An 18,153-nucleotide genomic window follows, 5' to 3' on the forward strand; every position below is an offset into this window, starting at 1 on the left:
GTCGTGGATGGGTATTCCAGCATGACAATGACACAAAACACACAGCCAAGGCAACAAAGGAGTGGCTCAAGAAGAAGCACATGAAGGTCCTGGAGTGGCCCAGCCAGTCTCCAGACCTTAATCCCATAGAAAATCTGTGGAGGGAGCTGAAGTTTCGGGTTGCCAAACATCAGCCTCGAAACCTTTCTGACTTGGAGAGGATCTGCAAAGAGGAGTGGGACAACATCCCTCCTGGGTTGTGTGCAAACCTGGTGGCCAACTACAAGAAACGTCTGACCTCTGTGATTGCCAACAAGGGTTTTGCCACCAAGTACTAAGACATCTTTTGTGAAGGGATCGAATACTTATTTCCCTCACTACAATGCAAATCCATCGCTGACTTTTGGGCACTGGGCTTTTGAGAGTTTGTTTGTTGTTGTTCTGTCTCTCACAGCTACAATAAACCTACCATTCCAATTATAGCCTGGTCATTTCTGTGTTAGAGGGCAAACGGACAAAATCAGCAGGGGATCAAATACTTATTTCCTTCACTGTAGTTCTGGTGTAAGAATTACATACTTTCTTTTGACTATCCCTACATCTGGACTAAATTTGGTCCAAATTGGTTAGGCAATTCACTAGTTAGCCCACTTGCACCTCAGATGTTCATGTGTCTGCCATCTTGAATTTGGATGGATGACATCTCAAACTATGCCTTTGAGGTGTCCCTACAACTGTACCAAATTTGGCCAAAGCCAGTTCCCACCTGCCCCTCAAATGTTCACACATCCGCCATCTTGAATTGGGGTGGATAACATCATCACAAACTGTACCATTGAGGTGTCCCTACAGCTGTACCAAATTTGGTTCAAACCAGTTATATGGTCCACAAGTTAGTCCACTTGCACCTCAAATGTTCATGCATCCATCATCTCGAATCAGAGTGCCCCTTGAGGCAGCAAAGTGCTAACATCAACCACCTACCCAATTTGAAACAAATTTGGTACAGTTGTAGGGACACAGAGGGACACTTCAAAGGCATAATTCATTATGTCATCCACCCCATTCAAGATGGCAGACACATGAATATTTGAGTTGCAAGTTGGCTAACTTGTGAACCACCGAACCAATTTGGTGGTCCACAAGTTAGCCCACTTACGCCTCAAATGTCATCTTCATCTTCTTCATTATGAACCCCACCACCCATTGAGATCATCAGGAGAGGTCTGTCTGCAGTTACCACCGGCTTGTCTGGTGGCTACTTGGGGACAGGCTTCTTCCGCTGCTGCCCCAAAGCTTTGGAATGCGCTCCCTGCTGAAATCTCTGACAACTTAAAAAAAGTCTTTAAAGTGCATCTGTTCACCCAGGCTTTTAATTAAATATCGTTTTAATAGTTTTAACATATTGTATTAAAAATTTTAAATTGTTGCAATGTTTTAACTTTTTCTGTTATCATTTATATTGTTTAAACTAATGTTTTAACTTTTCTGTTATTTATTTTGCTTTGTTGTAAACCGCCCAGAGACGTATCTTTTGGGCATCATAAAAACGTTTAATAATGTTCATGCATCCACCATTTTGAATCGGGGTGGATGATATCATTACAGACTATGCCATTGAGGTGTCCTTATGTGTCACTCACTACAACACTCGAACCAAGGCAGGCAGGTTCGGTTTTGACATTGCTCGAACCCCCCCACCCCCACCCTGGTTCAGTTCCAATTCAAACCCAACTTGAACTGGTTCTAAAAAGAATATAATTTGGACTTGGACCTGCCCATTATTCACTATGCAGAGTTCCTAGGGGCAAAAACCAGAATGGGTGGTAGGCACCCATGGGTGTCAACTACCAAACAACCCCAAAGCAATTGGACACTCCTGTGATTTTTTTAATGATTTTAAAATTTTTTTCAGTTCCCATCATTTCCTCCATAGGGAATAATGGGGATTTGAGGCATCCCCAATTCCCCCCTTGGAGTGTGTTCTTCTGCCCCAAAGTGGGTTTGGGGGTGAGCCACATAAGGCAACAACACCCGCCCCCCAATCCCCGGTGTGGTGTGGTGTGGTGTATGGTTTTTCAAGGATTTTTTTTTTAGTTTTTGGCTTCTTTGACAGTTTTGTCAATGAATCCCTACGAGAAGAAGAACTTACAAAGCAACCAAGAATCCACACACAGTACCCCAACCCAGTTTTGTGCCCCAGGAGGCTACAACCAACAAGCTGCAAACCAAAAAACAACCACAGCGACAGACCTGCTTGCACTAGAGAGACTGAACAACTGCAAAACCAAGAAAACCAAACAACACTAAAGACTACAGCCACAAACACTTAGCAAGACATACTAGATGATGCAAGGCAGCATAACCAACCTGGCACACAAACAGCAAAGAAAGATGGTGAGGCAGTGCATTGTCAAAAACAACACATGCCCCCCCCCCTTTTTTTCTTCTCTTTGTGCATGCAGCTACAATAAAGGAAAATCTGCCTCAGACTAGCAGGTGCACCACATCTTTGCTGGAGGACACAGGCCCCAGACACATGGTGGCACCAGACCACTGACTCGTCATTGGCAGTGCATACATGAACTGACGGGGTGGGGGGGTGGAGAAAGGAGGGCCTATATGCACATTTTATAAATATACAGACCCATCTTTTGACAGCTATTTACACACCAACTAACTACACAAACCAAAGCTTCCAAAACACTATCTACACAAAAGAAAGAAACCTCTCCACCACACACACCCAAAACTTTTGCGCGTGCGCACATACCCCTACACCTGCACAATACTTCTACCCATTTACAGCATCTAGTATTCACAGATTTACACTCTTACACATTTACATTTTACACTTATTCAACACATTTGCAGATTGACACTTTCTCTTATTTACACTCTCATTTTTAGATTTTCAAAAATTTATTTTCACAGCCACCCGCCTCTCTCCCGTCACCTGTGTACACATTCAAAAATTTACATATTTACAAATCTACACATTTACAGATTTACACACTTACAAATTGAAACATTTACAAATATACACTGCTGCACTCTGCACAGACTCCCCCCCACACCCCCTAATGTTTGTGTGTGTGCGTGCCCATGCCCCCCCGAATGCTGCTGGCCAGGTGAACCAGAGGATGTTCATTGGTGGTGTCAGTGGGTGTATGTGCAGATTGTGTCATGTCACACTGTCACAGCACTAGTGGCATGCTGTGACACAACACAGCTGGGAGGGAGGGAGGGTTAGGGTCGAGCAGAAGATGTTGCCGGGCAGGAGACCAACACCATGGCTCCTGGAAAACCGTGGACCAATCACTCACCCAGTTCAACTTCCAGCTCAGGGTAACCCAGCAGGGGGAGGTTCACCTTGAGCTCCACCAACTGCTCCACCAAGCTAGGGTCCAGCCAGGGGTGATGGGTTGTCACCACATCACCTGGATGTGAGAACATCCACTCACTCTGGACACTAGTCGGCGGCCAGGAGAGAAGGAGCACAGAGACCACCACCAGGTCTGGCCAGACTTGGCAGCAGGTTGCCCAGAACTGTGTGCTGTCCATCTCAGGGTCATCCTCCAGAGGCTCCAGCAGGTACTGGGCAATGGATTGCTCAGCACTCATGCTGGGACTGGTAGGCGGAGCCTCTTGCACCCCAGGAAAGGGCACCAAGGCACATCCGCTTGAACCACTGGGTGGAATGAGTAGGAGGAACTTCCTGCTGTGTTGGTGCTATCTCCTGGGGTGCCGTGTTGCTAGACTGGGCAGGGTGGGAGAGGAATGCCTGCCTGCACTGCTGCTTTGTGTGGCTTACACACTCTAGTGGGGTGCACCATCACCACCCTCCTGGTCTCTGGTCCTATGATTCTCCTCCTCTCTAACTCTCTGGACCAGAAGTTCTCTCTACCAGGGCAAGACACCAGCACAAACAACATTGCCCTTGATAGTTGGGTCACAAATACAAGCCAGGACATACTCCTCTTTGCACCCCAATCTACCTACCAGCTGCTTGACAACTCCAGACTCAGCCAGCCAGAGCATATCTCTCATGGTGGTGAGGTCTTGAATTCACCCATGAGTTTCTCCAGGAGAAGTGCAGCTGACAGGGCCTGGCTCAGAGGAGTGGCATCAGCACACAAACTCTTTGTGGCAAACAGGAAGGGCTCGAGTGCCAACCCCATCTTGGACATGAGTTTCCACTCCATGTTAGAGAGGTCGCACATGCCCAAGCCCTCATTCCTCACCAGGTCATCAAGGGTCACCTCCTGCTCCAGCAGGTGCTGCAGCAAGAGGTAGGTGGAGTTTCACCGGGTATCTACATCAGTTGAGATGAGATGCTGAGGAAGCCCATGCTCATGCTGCTGCTCATGGAACAAGTGCCTGAACCTCTCACTCTGGTGGAAATGGGCTGCGATCTTGCGGGACTTCTCCACAAGTGCAGCCATGGCAGCTGCAGGACCTAGTGGCGGGCAGGCCTGTTCCCTGGATGCTTTGGCCTCCAACACAGCAAGGTGGAGTGTGTCTGTCATGCAGCAGATGTTCACATGCCAAAACACCTGCTTTGCAGCTGCTGTAACATTGGAGCCGTTGTCTGTTGCAGTGAAAGCCCCATCTGAGGTGTGGTAACCTCGCTATCCATTCCTCAGTTTGGTGGTCGATGATGTCCGCCACAACCTCCTTGGTGTGCTTGACATTCAAGGTCTCCACGTGCAAGACAGCCCACCTGTGCTGAAATGTGACGTGGGTCATGCTGGACCCAGAGGCAGCACTGAAGGTCCCCCCTCTCTTTGGCCCCCACCAGTGAGCAGGGAGGGAAAGGAAAGCAGTGTGTATACCACTCTCACTGTTCCACAGATCAGTGGTAAAATGCATGCTGGTGCCTGGCAACACTGCAACATGCCTGACGCGAGCTCCCTGCATCACGTACACAGGGAGGGAACCACCGTCTTACTGAAGGTGGTTCTTGAGGGGATTGTGTATCTTAGGGCAAGGACCTGGAGTATCTGGCGGAAGCCGGTGTTCTTGAGCACCTGAAATGATTGGTCATCAGTGGCTATCATCTCCCCTATGAGATGGCTGAGGAGATGTGGGTCCACCTGACCAGGTTGCTTCCCACCCAACACCTGTGTTCACCGCTTGACTGGCATCATGCCTTGCTTCAGCTATGAAGCCTTAGCACGGCCCTTGTCAGCACTACCCACTGGCACACTGGGTGCACTAAAACTGTCAGCAGGGGTAAGGAGATTTAGGTGACGGCGCCGCATGTGTTGCCACATGGCGGTTGTCCCCAGATGCTTGGCATCCTTCCTGACTAACCTGTACCCTGCAGTGGACACAGCAAGCCAACATTGGGGCATTATGAAGGATTTCAAAATGCCTCCAGACACCACTTGTGGTAGCCTTTGACATCTTGGACACCGTCTTGGGCCACTTTGGTGATGGCAGCTCTACTTGGGCTGCTGGCTGGCCACCACCACCATCCTGCGTGCCCAAAGGGCCTGGCTGAGGATGAGGGGGTGCCTCTTCCACAGCAGTAGACCCTTTCTCGGAGTCAGACTCAGCCCTGGAGGACCCAGAACTGGACTTCGCCGTGACTTGGGCAGCAGGGGCCCCACTGAGTGGCAAGATCAGCATGGGGGGGCAGGGGGGGCACGATGGTGAGGTACAGTCTAGCTGCACTCCCAGCCATTGAGCCCTCTCCCTCTCCTGCACCGCCAGGCTCCAGCATTCTGGCAGTTTACCTCTGATCTGGCGGTGCAGCTGGTCCTAGACCTGGCTCAGCAGTAGCAGGAGGCTCCTCTGAGTAGGTGAGTCTTCACGCCACCACCTCGCCGGGGACAAAGAGTTGGGGGATGAGTACCCGTGGCATTCTTGCCTGTCCTCTCTGCACCCTGCCACCCCTCATCTCCCTTGCCAGCTGAAGGACCCCTTCCTCCTCTGCCTGCCACCCTGCTCCAAGCCTTACTCTAAACACAGCACTCAGACATTTTCCCGGGGATTTTTAATTTTTTAAAAATTAATTTTAAAAGCTCCTAAAAAATTCTAGCCAAAAAAGCCTTTATTAAATACCTACTCACCCATGCCTCCCAACAATAACAACAAAATACATAACAGAGGACAACTAAAGGGATCTGTAAAAACAAGAAACAACTTGCAAAAGAAAAAGCATGAAAAATCCCTCCCCCAAAACCAGCCCAAGAGGAGGCCCTATTTAGTAGAATCTAAGGGCAAAGGTGGCAACAACAAAAAAGGAACTTACTCCCTCTCATTGTCCTGGATGGCTTTATGTCCTGGATGGCTGGATGACAACCTGGGTGGCTTTAAGAGGGGTTTGGATGACTTCATGGAGGAGAGGTCTATCAATGGCTACTAGTTGGAGGTCTGTGGGCCACCTCCAGCCTCAAGGGCAGGGTGCCTCTGAGTACCAGTTGCAGTAATGGCAGGGGAGTAATGGCAGGAGAGAGGGCACGCCCTCAACTCCTGTCTGTGGCTTCCAGCGGCATCTGGTGGGCCACTGTGCAAAACAGGATGCTGGACTAGATGGGCCTTGGTCCTGATCCAGCAGGGCTGTTCTTATGTTCTTATGTCCTGAAGTTCATATTCATTAGACATGTCAGTCTGCCTTTCCGCATCGTCATGTGAGGATGGGGCCACACTCAGTGGTAGAGCAAAAGGTCCCTGATTCAGTCCTTGGGAAATACTCCTGCCTGCAACCTTGGAGATGCTGCTGTGAGTCAGTGTAGACAATATTGAATTAGAAGGACCAGTGATCTGGCTTGATATAAGACCGCTTCCTATGTTCTGATCTATAATAGAGAACTTTTGTGCGTTACAGAAAATTCAAGCAAAACTTGGCAAGATGCCACGTATGAAGGCCAGCAATTCTTTAGTCACCATCTCCCTTCCCCACAGCATAGTTTCAGACTTGTCTGTTAAATCATGTCACAAGCAAAAGCGTCTTTGCTTTTTATTTCTAGTTTTCACTGTCTAATATTTCATCTCTAGTTCTCTCTGCTCTTGAATCCTCAGGAGCTGCCACCACAGTGAAAAACTTGGCTCTAGAAGACTGTATTAAAGTATCAAATTACAGTACATTAAAGCTAGACCTTAGAAATTGCTGCTCCCCCAGCCCCAAATGCTTTCTTTTATTTAATGGTGTACATTAAATAAAAAGGATGCAAGATCAAGGTCGCTCTGGACTATTTGTGCTTCTTTTAAAAAAACCAATTGTTCTTGTAAATCAAGACACAGCAGAGCTGCTTCTTTTTCCTTCCATTTTGTTGATCCTGTGCAGTTCTTTCACTTGTGTTATTGAATAAATTTCAGGTTTGCAGTGGCGTTCTATGCAGCCAAAAAGCAAAACTGGAATAAAATTTAATATGACTGGTAGTATGGTTAGGCTGTAAAACTCCTTTCCAGCATACTAGAAATTTAAATACTGAGGTCTAAAGTTACTAGTTATTTATACGTTTTATATCCTAGAAAGGTATCGTACTACCGTTGTTGCATAAAGCATTGGTGGCAGTGGCAGAGATTTAAACAAAACAAAACGTGTCAAAAAGATACCTGCTTGTGAAGAGAGCTTTGTGCAACCTCTATAGACTTGTGTCATTAGTATATTGCTCATGAGACAAAATCCCTGTCAAATGCTGCTGCTTAGAACTTGTTTTACATATTTGAACAGCTCCTCCAAAGCTATGGAGGAAAACTCCAGAAGTAGAAAATGAAGTGTAGCTTATATTGCATAATGTATAAGAGACTGAGCTGGTGAACCAGCGTTCAGTTCACAGCGTGCCTCTGGCATGAATTCACTAGTTGACTTCAGATGTGCCACTTTCACTTGGCTCCTTCTCTGCAGTATAGGAAAGATGTTACTGTCGTGCATTATGGTGTTATTTTAAAGATTCCTGAAATAAGATATGGGAAGCATGCTGGCAACTTTATAAAGTACTAGATAAATGCTTAGCATTATTGAAGGAGAGAGGAAAATTCTTGTTTATACTTTGTCCAGTGTCCCTCTCTATTTAGGAATTGTCTTCTTCTTTGCAGTGATGTGAGGCAGAGAATTCAACAAAAAATAGCTCTCACTTTTGGTATCCACGCCTCTTCTATGTATTTGACAAAGCCAACCTTCTTCTCCAGAATAAACAATTCAGAAGCTAAGACAACCCATGATGAATACTGGCACCCACATATTGACAAGGTAAGCAGGATGCAGAAAGGAAATAACTTCCATCACCCTCATCGCTATATACTCTACAATACGCCCTTAAAAAAAAAAAGTTAACTGGCACTATAATGATGGCATTATTTTGCAAGGTTTTAGTGTCTTGCAGCCCAGTCCCAAGAGCGTTACTTGGAAGTACAGCCCATGATCTGAACGGGACTTCTTCCCCTATAAGCATTCATAGAGGATCAGATGGTCATTAACTTAGGAGGTAATGACCCCGGTGTTTCATCTCTAAGTCATATACTCTGGTGGGATCACACTGGTGCCCTCTCTTGTTTATTTTGTTAGCTTTGTATATTCTGCTGGATTTTCATGGGCTGGTTCAGATGATACCAATAATAATGTGAAGAGTACTTTGTTCCTGCCAACACAAATCTCTCTCCCCCACATCACCAGGAAACCATTCCATCCCTGCATAGTCACCCAGGTGAAATGTCTGGACTTTTCCAGCTGTGCAGTTAAAGGGGATTCAGCTGTTCCACCCAGTGTGACCATGCGGGAACTTGGTGCTCTGGTAGAGTGGGAGATGCATGCATGCACCCTCCTCCTCATATAATTGGGTGGACAGCAGTATCATCTGAACCGGCCCTGCAACTCTTCCAAATGAGAATATACGTAGGTAAGCACAGAGTGATGTGATCTTGTAGATATCAGCATCTGTAACTCCTGAGTTGGTGTGTCTGAATCGTTACAGGTTGAGTATCCCTTATCTTGACAATCAAAATCTGGAATGCTCCAAAATCCGGAAACCACACCATAACAAAATACAAAATGCCTCAGCTTACTCTCTTGCAGATTCCCAATTTTGCTGTTTTTAAACATGCAGTCAAAACTTACTTACACCGCATCCTGATTGGGGCCAGAAATGCTCTGCCCTCCTCCGCCAGAGAGGGTACCAGAGTGTTTAGGGAGGCTCTGTGTCCTACAAGCGCGACAGCCTCCAGGCTCATGGGTGGCAAGATTGTGCCCGTCGCCACATCAGCTGGCTTTTCACCCTGGTGGCCCAAGAGGCGTGGAGAGGGAATCCTGTGGGGTTGCCGCTGCTGACAGACCACCTGCAGGAGAAGCCGCTTGCTCCAACATGCCACTGGCGGCTTTGTAACTCTCCGGCGGCTCCTGGCAACGCGCTGCTGCTCTGAGCCACGCACCACGTGTTTGGGTGCCTTCTTCACTTTCTTTTTATGCGGCACCGCATTCACCCCAATTGTGAGGGCGTCAGTACGCGTCCTGTCACAGCTGTGCGGCTGCCTGCCTTGCTCCCCTTCCGACAGAAAGCCCAGAAGAGCCTCTGCGGTGTGAGTGCGCTCCATGTTAGGCAAGGGGAGAGGAGGAAGAGACGGCTAGAGGCCAAGCGTGGGAAGACCAAAGGAGGAAGTAAGGTGAAAAATAAACGGCTAGAGCCAAGGGGTAAGGAGAGGGAAAAAGATCTGGACTGAGGGTCTGTGAGGGAAAGTTTTGAGCTCAGACTGAGGGTCCATGAGGGAAAATTTTGAGCAGACAATAAAATACAGTAACCTCTCGTGTTTAGACTTGGATCATATGCCCAAGATATTATGCAAATATTCCAAAATCCAGAAAAGTCAGAAATCCGGAACACTTCTGGTCCCAAGCAGTCCGGATAAATGATATTCCAGAGGCGGAACCAGGGTGGGGCAGGCAGGGCAAGTGCCCTAGGCGCCAGTAAGGGGAGCGCAAATTGCCTGCCGACGCCCCGCCCTGCCCCCACAAAAATTTTTTTTAATTAAAAAAAATTAATCCCTTCCCTTCAATCCATTCCCAATGGGAGCCCGGGCGGTGCAGGGTCCACTGCTTACTGCTGCCTGGTGCTGTGGGCCGGCCTATCCTGGCTCAGTCCGGGCGGTGCCTACAACCCCTCCGCGCAGGCGTGTGGTGTCATGAAAGATGAGATCTGTCCTAGCCGGCTGGGCGGGTGCTTTCCCACTGGCTGGCAAGCGGAGAGCATGCTCAGCACGCCCCGCCCGCAGTGGAATTCAGCCTGCACAGCAGCACGATGATCACATGGCATGGGGGTGGACGGAGAGAGAGTAGCTGAGCTGAGCCGTGTGCTGTCCTTGTGTGTTTGCTGCTGCCGGCAACATTCGTTGTTTCTCTTTCCCATGTCCTGCTTGCTTGCTGCTATTGAGTAAGTGTGCTCCAAAGATTCAAATAATGAAATGATTATCTGTGGGGACTGGTTGGTGGTGGTGGTGAATTCAAATGTGGACAGATGTATATGTACTTGTCGTAGCTGAGGAGGATGGAATGGAAACACTTTTGGCAGCGGCGGCAGCAGTGAGCGGGGAGGGAAACTCTTGTTTGAAAAATGTGGAGGAGAGGAGTACTGTGCTCTGACTCTGAGGATGGGAATGGAATGGAAACCCTTTTGGCGGCAGCGGGCGGGGAGGGATGGGGTGGGGAAACTCTTGTTAGTTTGAAAAATGGAGGACAGAGTTGTGTGCTGCTGAGGATGGAATGTATGGAAACCCTTTTGGCGGCAGTGGTGGGCGGGGAGGGATGGGGAAAAACTCTTGTTGGAAATGTGGGTCATGGTGTTGTGCTATCTCACTTTCTGAACAAACCCTTTTGATGGCAGCAGCGGGTGGCGGGGAGAGGGAGGGGGCGCAAGGGCGAGTGAGGCGTGAAATGGCTTGCTCGATCGCTCCTCTCTGCGCAGGCGGCTCAGTCTTCTATCTCCGTCGCCTGCCGAGGGATTCCTCCCCTGCTCTGCCTCTGCGGGCGCAGCCTTGTTTAGCACACCCGGCCCCGCTCAGCACATGGCAGTCTCACCTCTCTCCTGCCCCCACGCTCGGCCAGAAGGCGAAGTGAAGACACCCCCTGCCACACTGCAGCGCAGCCAAGTCCCGAGATCCGGCAGTTCTTCTTGTTTGGCTGGCTGGCTCCTTCCGTTGCCCCATCAGGAGCGGGGTGGTGATGTGTGGCTGGTGGTGGGGGGAACTGCTGCAGATTAGAAGCCCTGTCCGTCAACCCACCAGGTCAGGAGCAGGAGGATGCCTGGGAGGAGCACAGCTGAGATGGTGAAGAAGCAGGGCTGAAGAGACTCGAGGGCGAGGGGTGGGGGGGACGTGTGTGTGTGTGTGTGTGTGTGTGTGTGTGTGTGTGTGTGTGTATAAACTTTGGGAACAAGGTTAGGGGCTTTAACACCGACCTTAGCTACAAATTCCTTTCAACGATCTTGCTTTGGGGGCGGGACTCCCAGGGGTTTTTTCTCTGAGACAGTATCTGAAAGCAGCTTTGCTTGCTTCTAACTCCTACTTTTTTCACCTTTACTCCCACTTCATTAACATGTTTCGCCATGTATTATTGGGGAGGAGGAGGTTTTTCCTCCCACACTTGGGATTGCGCTCTGCTCCCTTCCCCTGTTCCCCGATTAGCATAGGAACGGAAGCCTTGCAAGACCCAAGCAGCTCACGGTAAGGTGAGGGGGGGATTGAAGAGGCACTTTGGAGAGGTATTAAAGAAAGACAGGCAGGATCCAAGTATCTCTTCTAGCGAAGCTGCTAAAGAGGCTTCTGGGCTTCTACTCTGTCTCTGCATGAAGGGGAAAGTGCCAAGGTTCTGGCTTGCTTGTGCCGTTTGGAAGAAATTTGAGTTCTCCTGCCTTTTACAAAACAGCTTTCCATTTTCAAACAGAGCGAGTCCTAAGGGCTCTTTGCACATGTTAACAGATACTCATTCAAGCTCTCTGCCCCCACTCTACTTTAAAGTTAGTCGCACGAATACTAACCCTTCAGGGTTCTTTGAGCTTCTAAATATAAAGGGGGAGGTGTCCATTTCCACTGAGAATAAAAAGCTAAAGTCTAAGTGGCTGGGGGTATTATTGATTAAAGTATGGTGGTTTATGAACTAGAGAATTTGAGTGCAGCATGCAACAAACATCCAGTGCCCCACATATGCTGACAGACCACCATCCTGTTATACTGACTTTGGAAAGTGCATCTTACCAAAGGACTCTTGGATTGCAGTCACATTCAATCTATAGCTCAAAGTGATAGCTCCAAGATGTTGTGATGTTGCAAAGCCTGAACTTCATAATGTTGTAGAATTATATTGTGGAATCAGCAATGATAATTAAAAAAAGCAAAACCATTCTTTAAATGCAGTTATAGTCTTATGTCTACAAATGGATGCTTAGTAGTCTGCTTTTGTATCCCATATCTGACATCTATCATGAAAGCTGTCAGATATGGGATACAAAAGCAGACTACTAAGCATCCATTTGTAGACATAATACTATAGCTGCATTTAAATAATGGTTTTGCTTTTTTTTAATTATTACTATTGATTCTACAATATGATTAATAGGAAAAGAGAACATGGAGACAAGATTAATTTGGGGCTTTGAAATATTAAAACACATGCAGCTTGCAATGACTCCTAAGTAAATACCACTGTCAGTTCAGTGGGACTTGCTCCTAGGTAACAGTGCACAGGTTGCAGCCTTATTATTATTATTTTAACAGAATAGCCCATGGTGAGGAAATACTGGGCATGTTAAAAAAATCTAATTAAAAATAGCTTGGATGAAGACAGACCATGATTTTAATATAGTAATCTGAAAGTAACCTAAAACCTCAGAATCATCTAAGGATTTTCTGTCCACCTCAGGTTTTGGTTAAGAGGATTAGACTCTCATAAGTTGTGATATATTTTCCCTTCTAGAAAGTCTTAAGCAGCTGGTTTCTTCTTAATGCTAATTTTAACTCTGTAGAAGATGAGTGGAGATTGTTTAAGACTACAATCCTATGCACACACTTGTATTTTTTTAATTTTATATTTTTGTATTTTTGAGCTAATATTATGGTAAAAGACAAGTTTTCTGAAAGATGCGTGTCAGATGTTTGGATGGGGGGGCACAGGGGGGGTGCAATTTCAGTGCTTGCCCTAGGCACCATTTTCCCTAGTTACACCCCTGGGACATTCAACCTGTATCCATTAGTGATGGTTTCCTACTCCAATACAACTGAGATCACCTTAATACATGACTCTGAACTGTTAAATATGTAAGCATTTGGGCAGGCCCATGTCCTTTTAAGTTTTTATAATGTGATAAATGTAAATGTCTGTAATGCTGAAGTAGCTAAGGCTTGCCATATTTGGCAGTCTATGACTGTAAATAATTGTAATAAGAAACAAGTAAAAGGGCAAAAGCAGAAACTGAAAGATGATGATAGACCACTAAACCAAGCTAAATGTACTTCCAGGAAAAAGCCCTTCATCTGCCAGAAATCTTGTTATGTTTATATCTAGACCTACTTAAGTAAATTCCCAACATGCCACAGCTTATTTGAGTAGTGCTGGCAGTTATAAATGTTCTCATTCTTTACTGATTTTACTATGCTCTTTATTTCATACTTTTATAGAAGAAGCTTTCCTGCCCCCCACCCCCACATTTGACTGAAAAATCCAACCTCTAAGCTGTGTTGACTTCTTTTTAAAATGAAGTATTGCTACAAAGGCTGTATGTTCCTTCTGAATTTGTTTTCTGTTTGTTTTCATGTACTGAGAGCAAAGGATGCAGCATAATGTGTATCCCTTAACTTAGTCTCTGTGATGAGCAATCTTGGCTGCAAGATTTTAGAGACCCCAGTCTCTAGAGAGCTGTGTTTTCTTTTTCTCTCTTGAATGATGTAACTACTGTGTGTTGTGATGCTTTCCACAGCAGCTCATTCCTGGTTTTCACTGGATGTTTGTTGTCTTTGCTCCAGAAAATAAAGTGGTAGTGTAAGCCAGAATGCAACTTTTGGTGCGTTGAGCGACTCTTCAGAATTTTCAAGTTAGCTTGTCAAGTGCCACCTTGTTTAATTTTAGCTGAAGAACTAATTTCTTTTGTGTCTGCCTTCCAGACATTTCTGTGATGCATTTTGGCAGCATAAATATATAATACTTTAAATTTAAAAAACACACAAAATCTCTGTGTTTTCATCTGTCTGAGTAAATATTTTGCCTGTCATTGTACAACAGATTTATTGGCTGTTGAAATGAACAGATATGTTGTCATGCTGATTGGCTGGCTGGCTGGCTGGCTGGATTTTGTTTCTAATACAAACGCTAGGCAAACATAGCCCTTTAGAAATAGGCTGAAATATTTTACAAGCTGGCACAATACTCATTATTCTCATGGGTTGAATTAAGTCATGTCCAAAGTCTTATGTGTACCAGAGAGGCCACAACCGTGGCATTATTAATCCCTTTCTATACTGATCACTACTCTTATACTCAGAGCTGAGGAAATCTACTAGTCTGTGACAAGTGAAAAATGATGCCTGACGAGTGAAAAAATCCTGATGGATAATGTACCAACATAGTTTGAAGTCTGACACCCTCCCACTGCCGACCCTGTTCCTTTTTGGCCTCCTTAGAGTGTCAACACTCAAGGCGTCCTCAAGGAATGGGAGCTGAAATAGTGTGATTAGCAGCTACTCCAGTCAATGGAACATGTGGAGGAAGCAAAGCAGTGGGAGGAGGATCTGGAGAAAACTCCTCGCTTCACAGGACAAGGCACAGCTGCTTGCTCTCCAAGTTCTTGCATTGTCTGCAAAGAGAGCTGGTCTTGTGGTAGCAAGTATGACTTGTCCCCTTAGCTAAGCAGGGTTTGCCCTGATTGCATATGAAAGGGAGACTAGAAGTGTGAGCATTGTAACATATTCCCCTTAGGGGATGGAGCCACTCTGGGAAGAGCATTTAGGCTCCAAGTTCCTTCCCTGGCACCTCCAAGATGGGACAAGTTTTTTTTTTAAACAGGAAAAGATTTTTTTAATTGAACCATCAAACTACCAAAGCATACAGTACGTTGCCAAAGCACAATTATATAGAAAGTGGTGAGTAAAAAAAAAAGTGGTTGTTTGTACATCATATATCTACAAAGATTTACACACAAGGATTTGGAAACCCACAAGGTTATGAGGTATATGCAGGCAGTACTGTAACTCAGGGATGGGGGATTACAAGGCACAGCAGGTAATCGGGGGTGGGTGGGTGGGGGGTTACGTCCAACATCCATTTCCATAATTTGTCCCATTGCTGTTTAGAAGAGATACACTTGTCTTTTTGCACATAACCATACAAACTTTTCCAGAAGAGATTTACTGTCTCATCCGCGTGAACCTCTTGGTCCCGTCTTCCCTCCCTATTCCTATGCAGGAGCATTGCATAAATGACATACAGGTTTACTAACCTGATTACGAGAAGGGGAACGTTCCAATTCCCTACTATGAGGGCACCCGTCCCATTCCGTTTCCTTGAAGGTTTCTTTCTGGAACCTCGAAAAGAGGTTCTATTGCTCAAACCTGAAGTTAGTTCTTCCCAAGCCTGTTTTTCCAAATCAGGCCACTCTAACAACTTGCTTACTCCCTGCCACACTCTTTTGGCTACCACACACTCTTTTAGGAAATGTGAATGGGTTTCCCTGAATGTTTTGCCTAGCTAACTAGCTTTCTGTTTGTAGGTGATTTGGGGACACTCTTGCTGGTCCTCTGGGAGCCATGGCTTAGCCGCATTAAGTGGTAGTACTTGGTGGTATAAACGCCACCATGTTTCCCATAAATGGAAAGGGACTTTTTTCTCCTTAAAGAGAGCGATAGGGTGATCGGGTTGCAACAAGTACTGTGAAATGCGGTGTTTGTAGCATTTACGTTCTAAATCAGGTTTTAAAAAACCCACTTCTAGAATCTCTCCATTAATTGTTTTCCTTAGCTGCTTAACTGAGGAGGATCCTTTAAATAGATCCGGTTCAACCTTCCATTTTTAAAGTGTGAATAACAAATCTCTCAAGTAGTCTGGGTTTTCTCTTTTTGAGATTCCTGCCTGCAACCTTGGAGAAGCCACTGCTGCCCGTCTGTGTAGACCAGTGATTCTCAAACTTGGGTCCTCAGGTGTTATTGGACTTCAACTCTCATAATCCCCAACCAAAGGCCACTGAGGCTGGGAATCATGGGAGTTGAAGTCCAATAACACCTGAGGACCCAAGTTTGAGAATCCCTGGTGTAGACAATACTGAGCTAGATGGATCAATGGTCTGACTCATTATAAGGCAGCTTCCTATGTTTTGTGCTGGCTCTGGCAGACAGCAGTAAGTTTTGTCTTGGGCAGAAGTGTCCCCCGCTTTTTTTTTTGTGGTGGGGGTGCTGCTCTTATCTCCTTTATTGACTAGCCCAGTGTTTCTCAACCTTTTTGGAGTCAAGGACCGCTAAATTCCTCATGCAGAGTTTCAAGGACCACTACATTCTTCATGTGCAGTTTCCCAGACCAGCAGTTAGTAAAGGGGTTTCAAGTTTAAGTTTATCTATCTATCTATCTATCTATCTATCTATCTATCTATCTATCTATTTTACAGACTTCTGTACTGCCCAAAACTTGTATCTCTGGGCAGTTTACAATTAAAATAATATAAGCATTAAAATCATTAAATTTGGAATCTTTTGCAAACATGGAATATTAGGGGTTCTCAACCTTGGGTCCCCAGATGTTGGTGGACTTAAACTCCCATGACCCCCAACCACAATGGCATTTGGCCATTATGGCTGGGGATTATGGGAGTTGAAGTCCACCAACATCTGGGGACCCAAGGTTGAGAACCCCTGAATCTAAAAGCCTGGGTGAACAAGTATGTCTCCAGTATGTCTCCAGTATGTCTCCAGTATGTGCGGGGTGGGGGTGCTTGTGATTACTCAATGGAGAGGGGATGTTGGGCCATTAGAAAAAATTCAAAAACTAAAAAACCAAGATACAAGCAAGCTTTTGAATTCCCCAAAACTCTTCATCAGGCTGGATGTCAAGCAAAGCAAAAAGGAGGTGAGGAGAGGAGAGCTGGGCAAGTTGTCAGTAGAGCCCAAAGTCTAGAGTTTAACCCTCTCTTGATGGAGGTGGAGTTTTAGCCGGAGTTGTGTAGTCGCAGGGCCGGATCCAGACCACGTTAGTCAGGCCCACCCACTGAAATTAATATAGTCATCTCTCATTTGTGTCAATGCTGCTTGGTCATGATCACCTGGCTTGATCTGGATCCTGCTCTTAATTGTGCACTTTGTGATGCGGACCTAATGAAACCCATGCAGCTCCTCCAAAACTCCTTAAAAACAGTTACGTGGCAGGCGCTGGGAATGGTTTTTTTGTATGGTGAAAGAAAACGTGAAGAAGAGCGGTGGGGACCTGATGTTAAAGGGAAGGGGGCAATTCTGAGATGGCGGGGGGCGCAGGGCATTGTAGTGGTGGGGGGCTCATCTTCCTCGCTGGGGAGATGAGGCACTGTTCAGGGTGGGCGAGGCAATGGTGCACCGGACCGTGCTCAGAAGGTCGCCTGGGTCCAAGAGCTGCTGCTGCTGTGCTTGCGCACCAGAGTGTAGCAGGTGTTCCTCCATTCTCTCTCGCAGCGCACACTTCTGTGCCCCCTCCCAACTCCCCTGCATGCGCCAATCACACCAGCCTGCCTTTGGGGCCACGCAGCTCTCATGGTCCCACATGCTGCCCGTGCGTCGCTGCGAGGCAAGCCAAGGCAGCCCTCCTCCCTCCCTCCACAGCTTAGCCCTCACCGCGGCGTGATCCTGGCCAGAGGTTGTCCCCCCCCCCCGCCTGGCGAGGTCATAAAAGGGACTGCTGTCTTCCACCGGCAGTGCAGACCAGGGGGTTATAGGGGGCCGAGGGACCACAACGCCCCACCAATGCAAGAGGGAAATGGCGTTCCCTCTCAAGCTGCCTTGGCCGCAACAGGCAGCTGGTTTTAAATCGGTTGGGATTGGACACGAACCACGCTGGGCATCAAATCCCCAGGATCACTTCATTCCACTGCCATTCATCCAATGACCCTTTTGCATGAATGCACAAAATGGTCTCTTGCACCACACCGCCTCCCTCTGCCACTTAGCCCTCCTTGGTATGTGTGCTTGCTCCCCTTCCCCCGAGGAAGGTCCACTTGCATTCCCTTTCTGTAA

General features: G+C 46.8%; 1 protein-coding gene across 1 annotated transcript in view; it reads left to right on the forward strand.

Moving 5' to 3' along the window:
* Positions 1 to 18,153, forward strand: part of OGFOD3 (2-oxoglutarate and iron dependent oxygenase domain containing 3) — a 101,832-nt gene that overhangs the window by 48,106 nt on the left and 35,573 nt on the right. The window contains exon 7 of the mRNA XM_053287789.1: positions 8,029 to 8,182. Coding sequence (XP_053143764.1) covers positions 8,029 to 8,182 — 154 coding nt within the window. The remainder of the gene's footprint in view (positions 1 to 8,028; positions 8,183 to 18,153) is intronic.

The sequence above is a fragment of the Hemicordylus capensis genome, chromosome 2 (genome assembly GCF_027244095.1).
Source record: "Hemicordylus capensis ecotype Gifberg chromosome 2, rHemCap1.1.pri, whole genome shotgun sequence".
NCBI lineage: Eukaryota > Metazoa > Chordata > Lepidosauria > Squamata > Cordylidae > Hemicordylus > Hemicordylus capensis.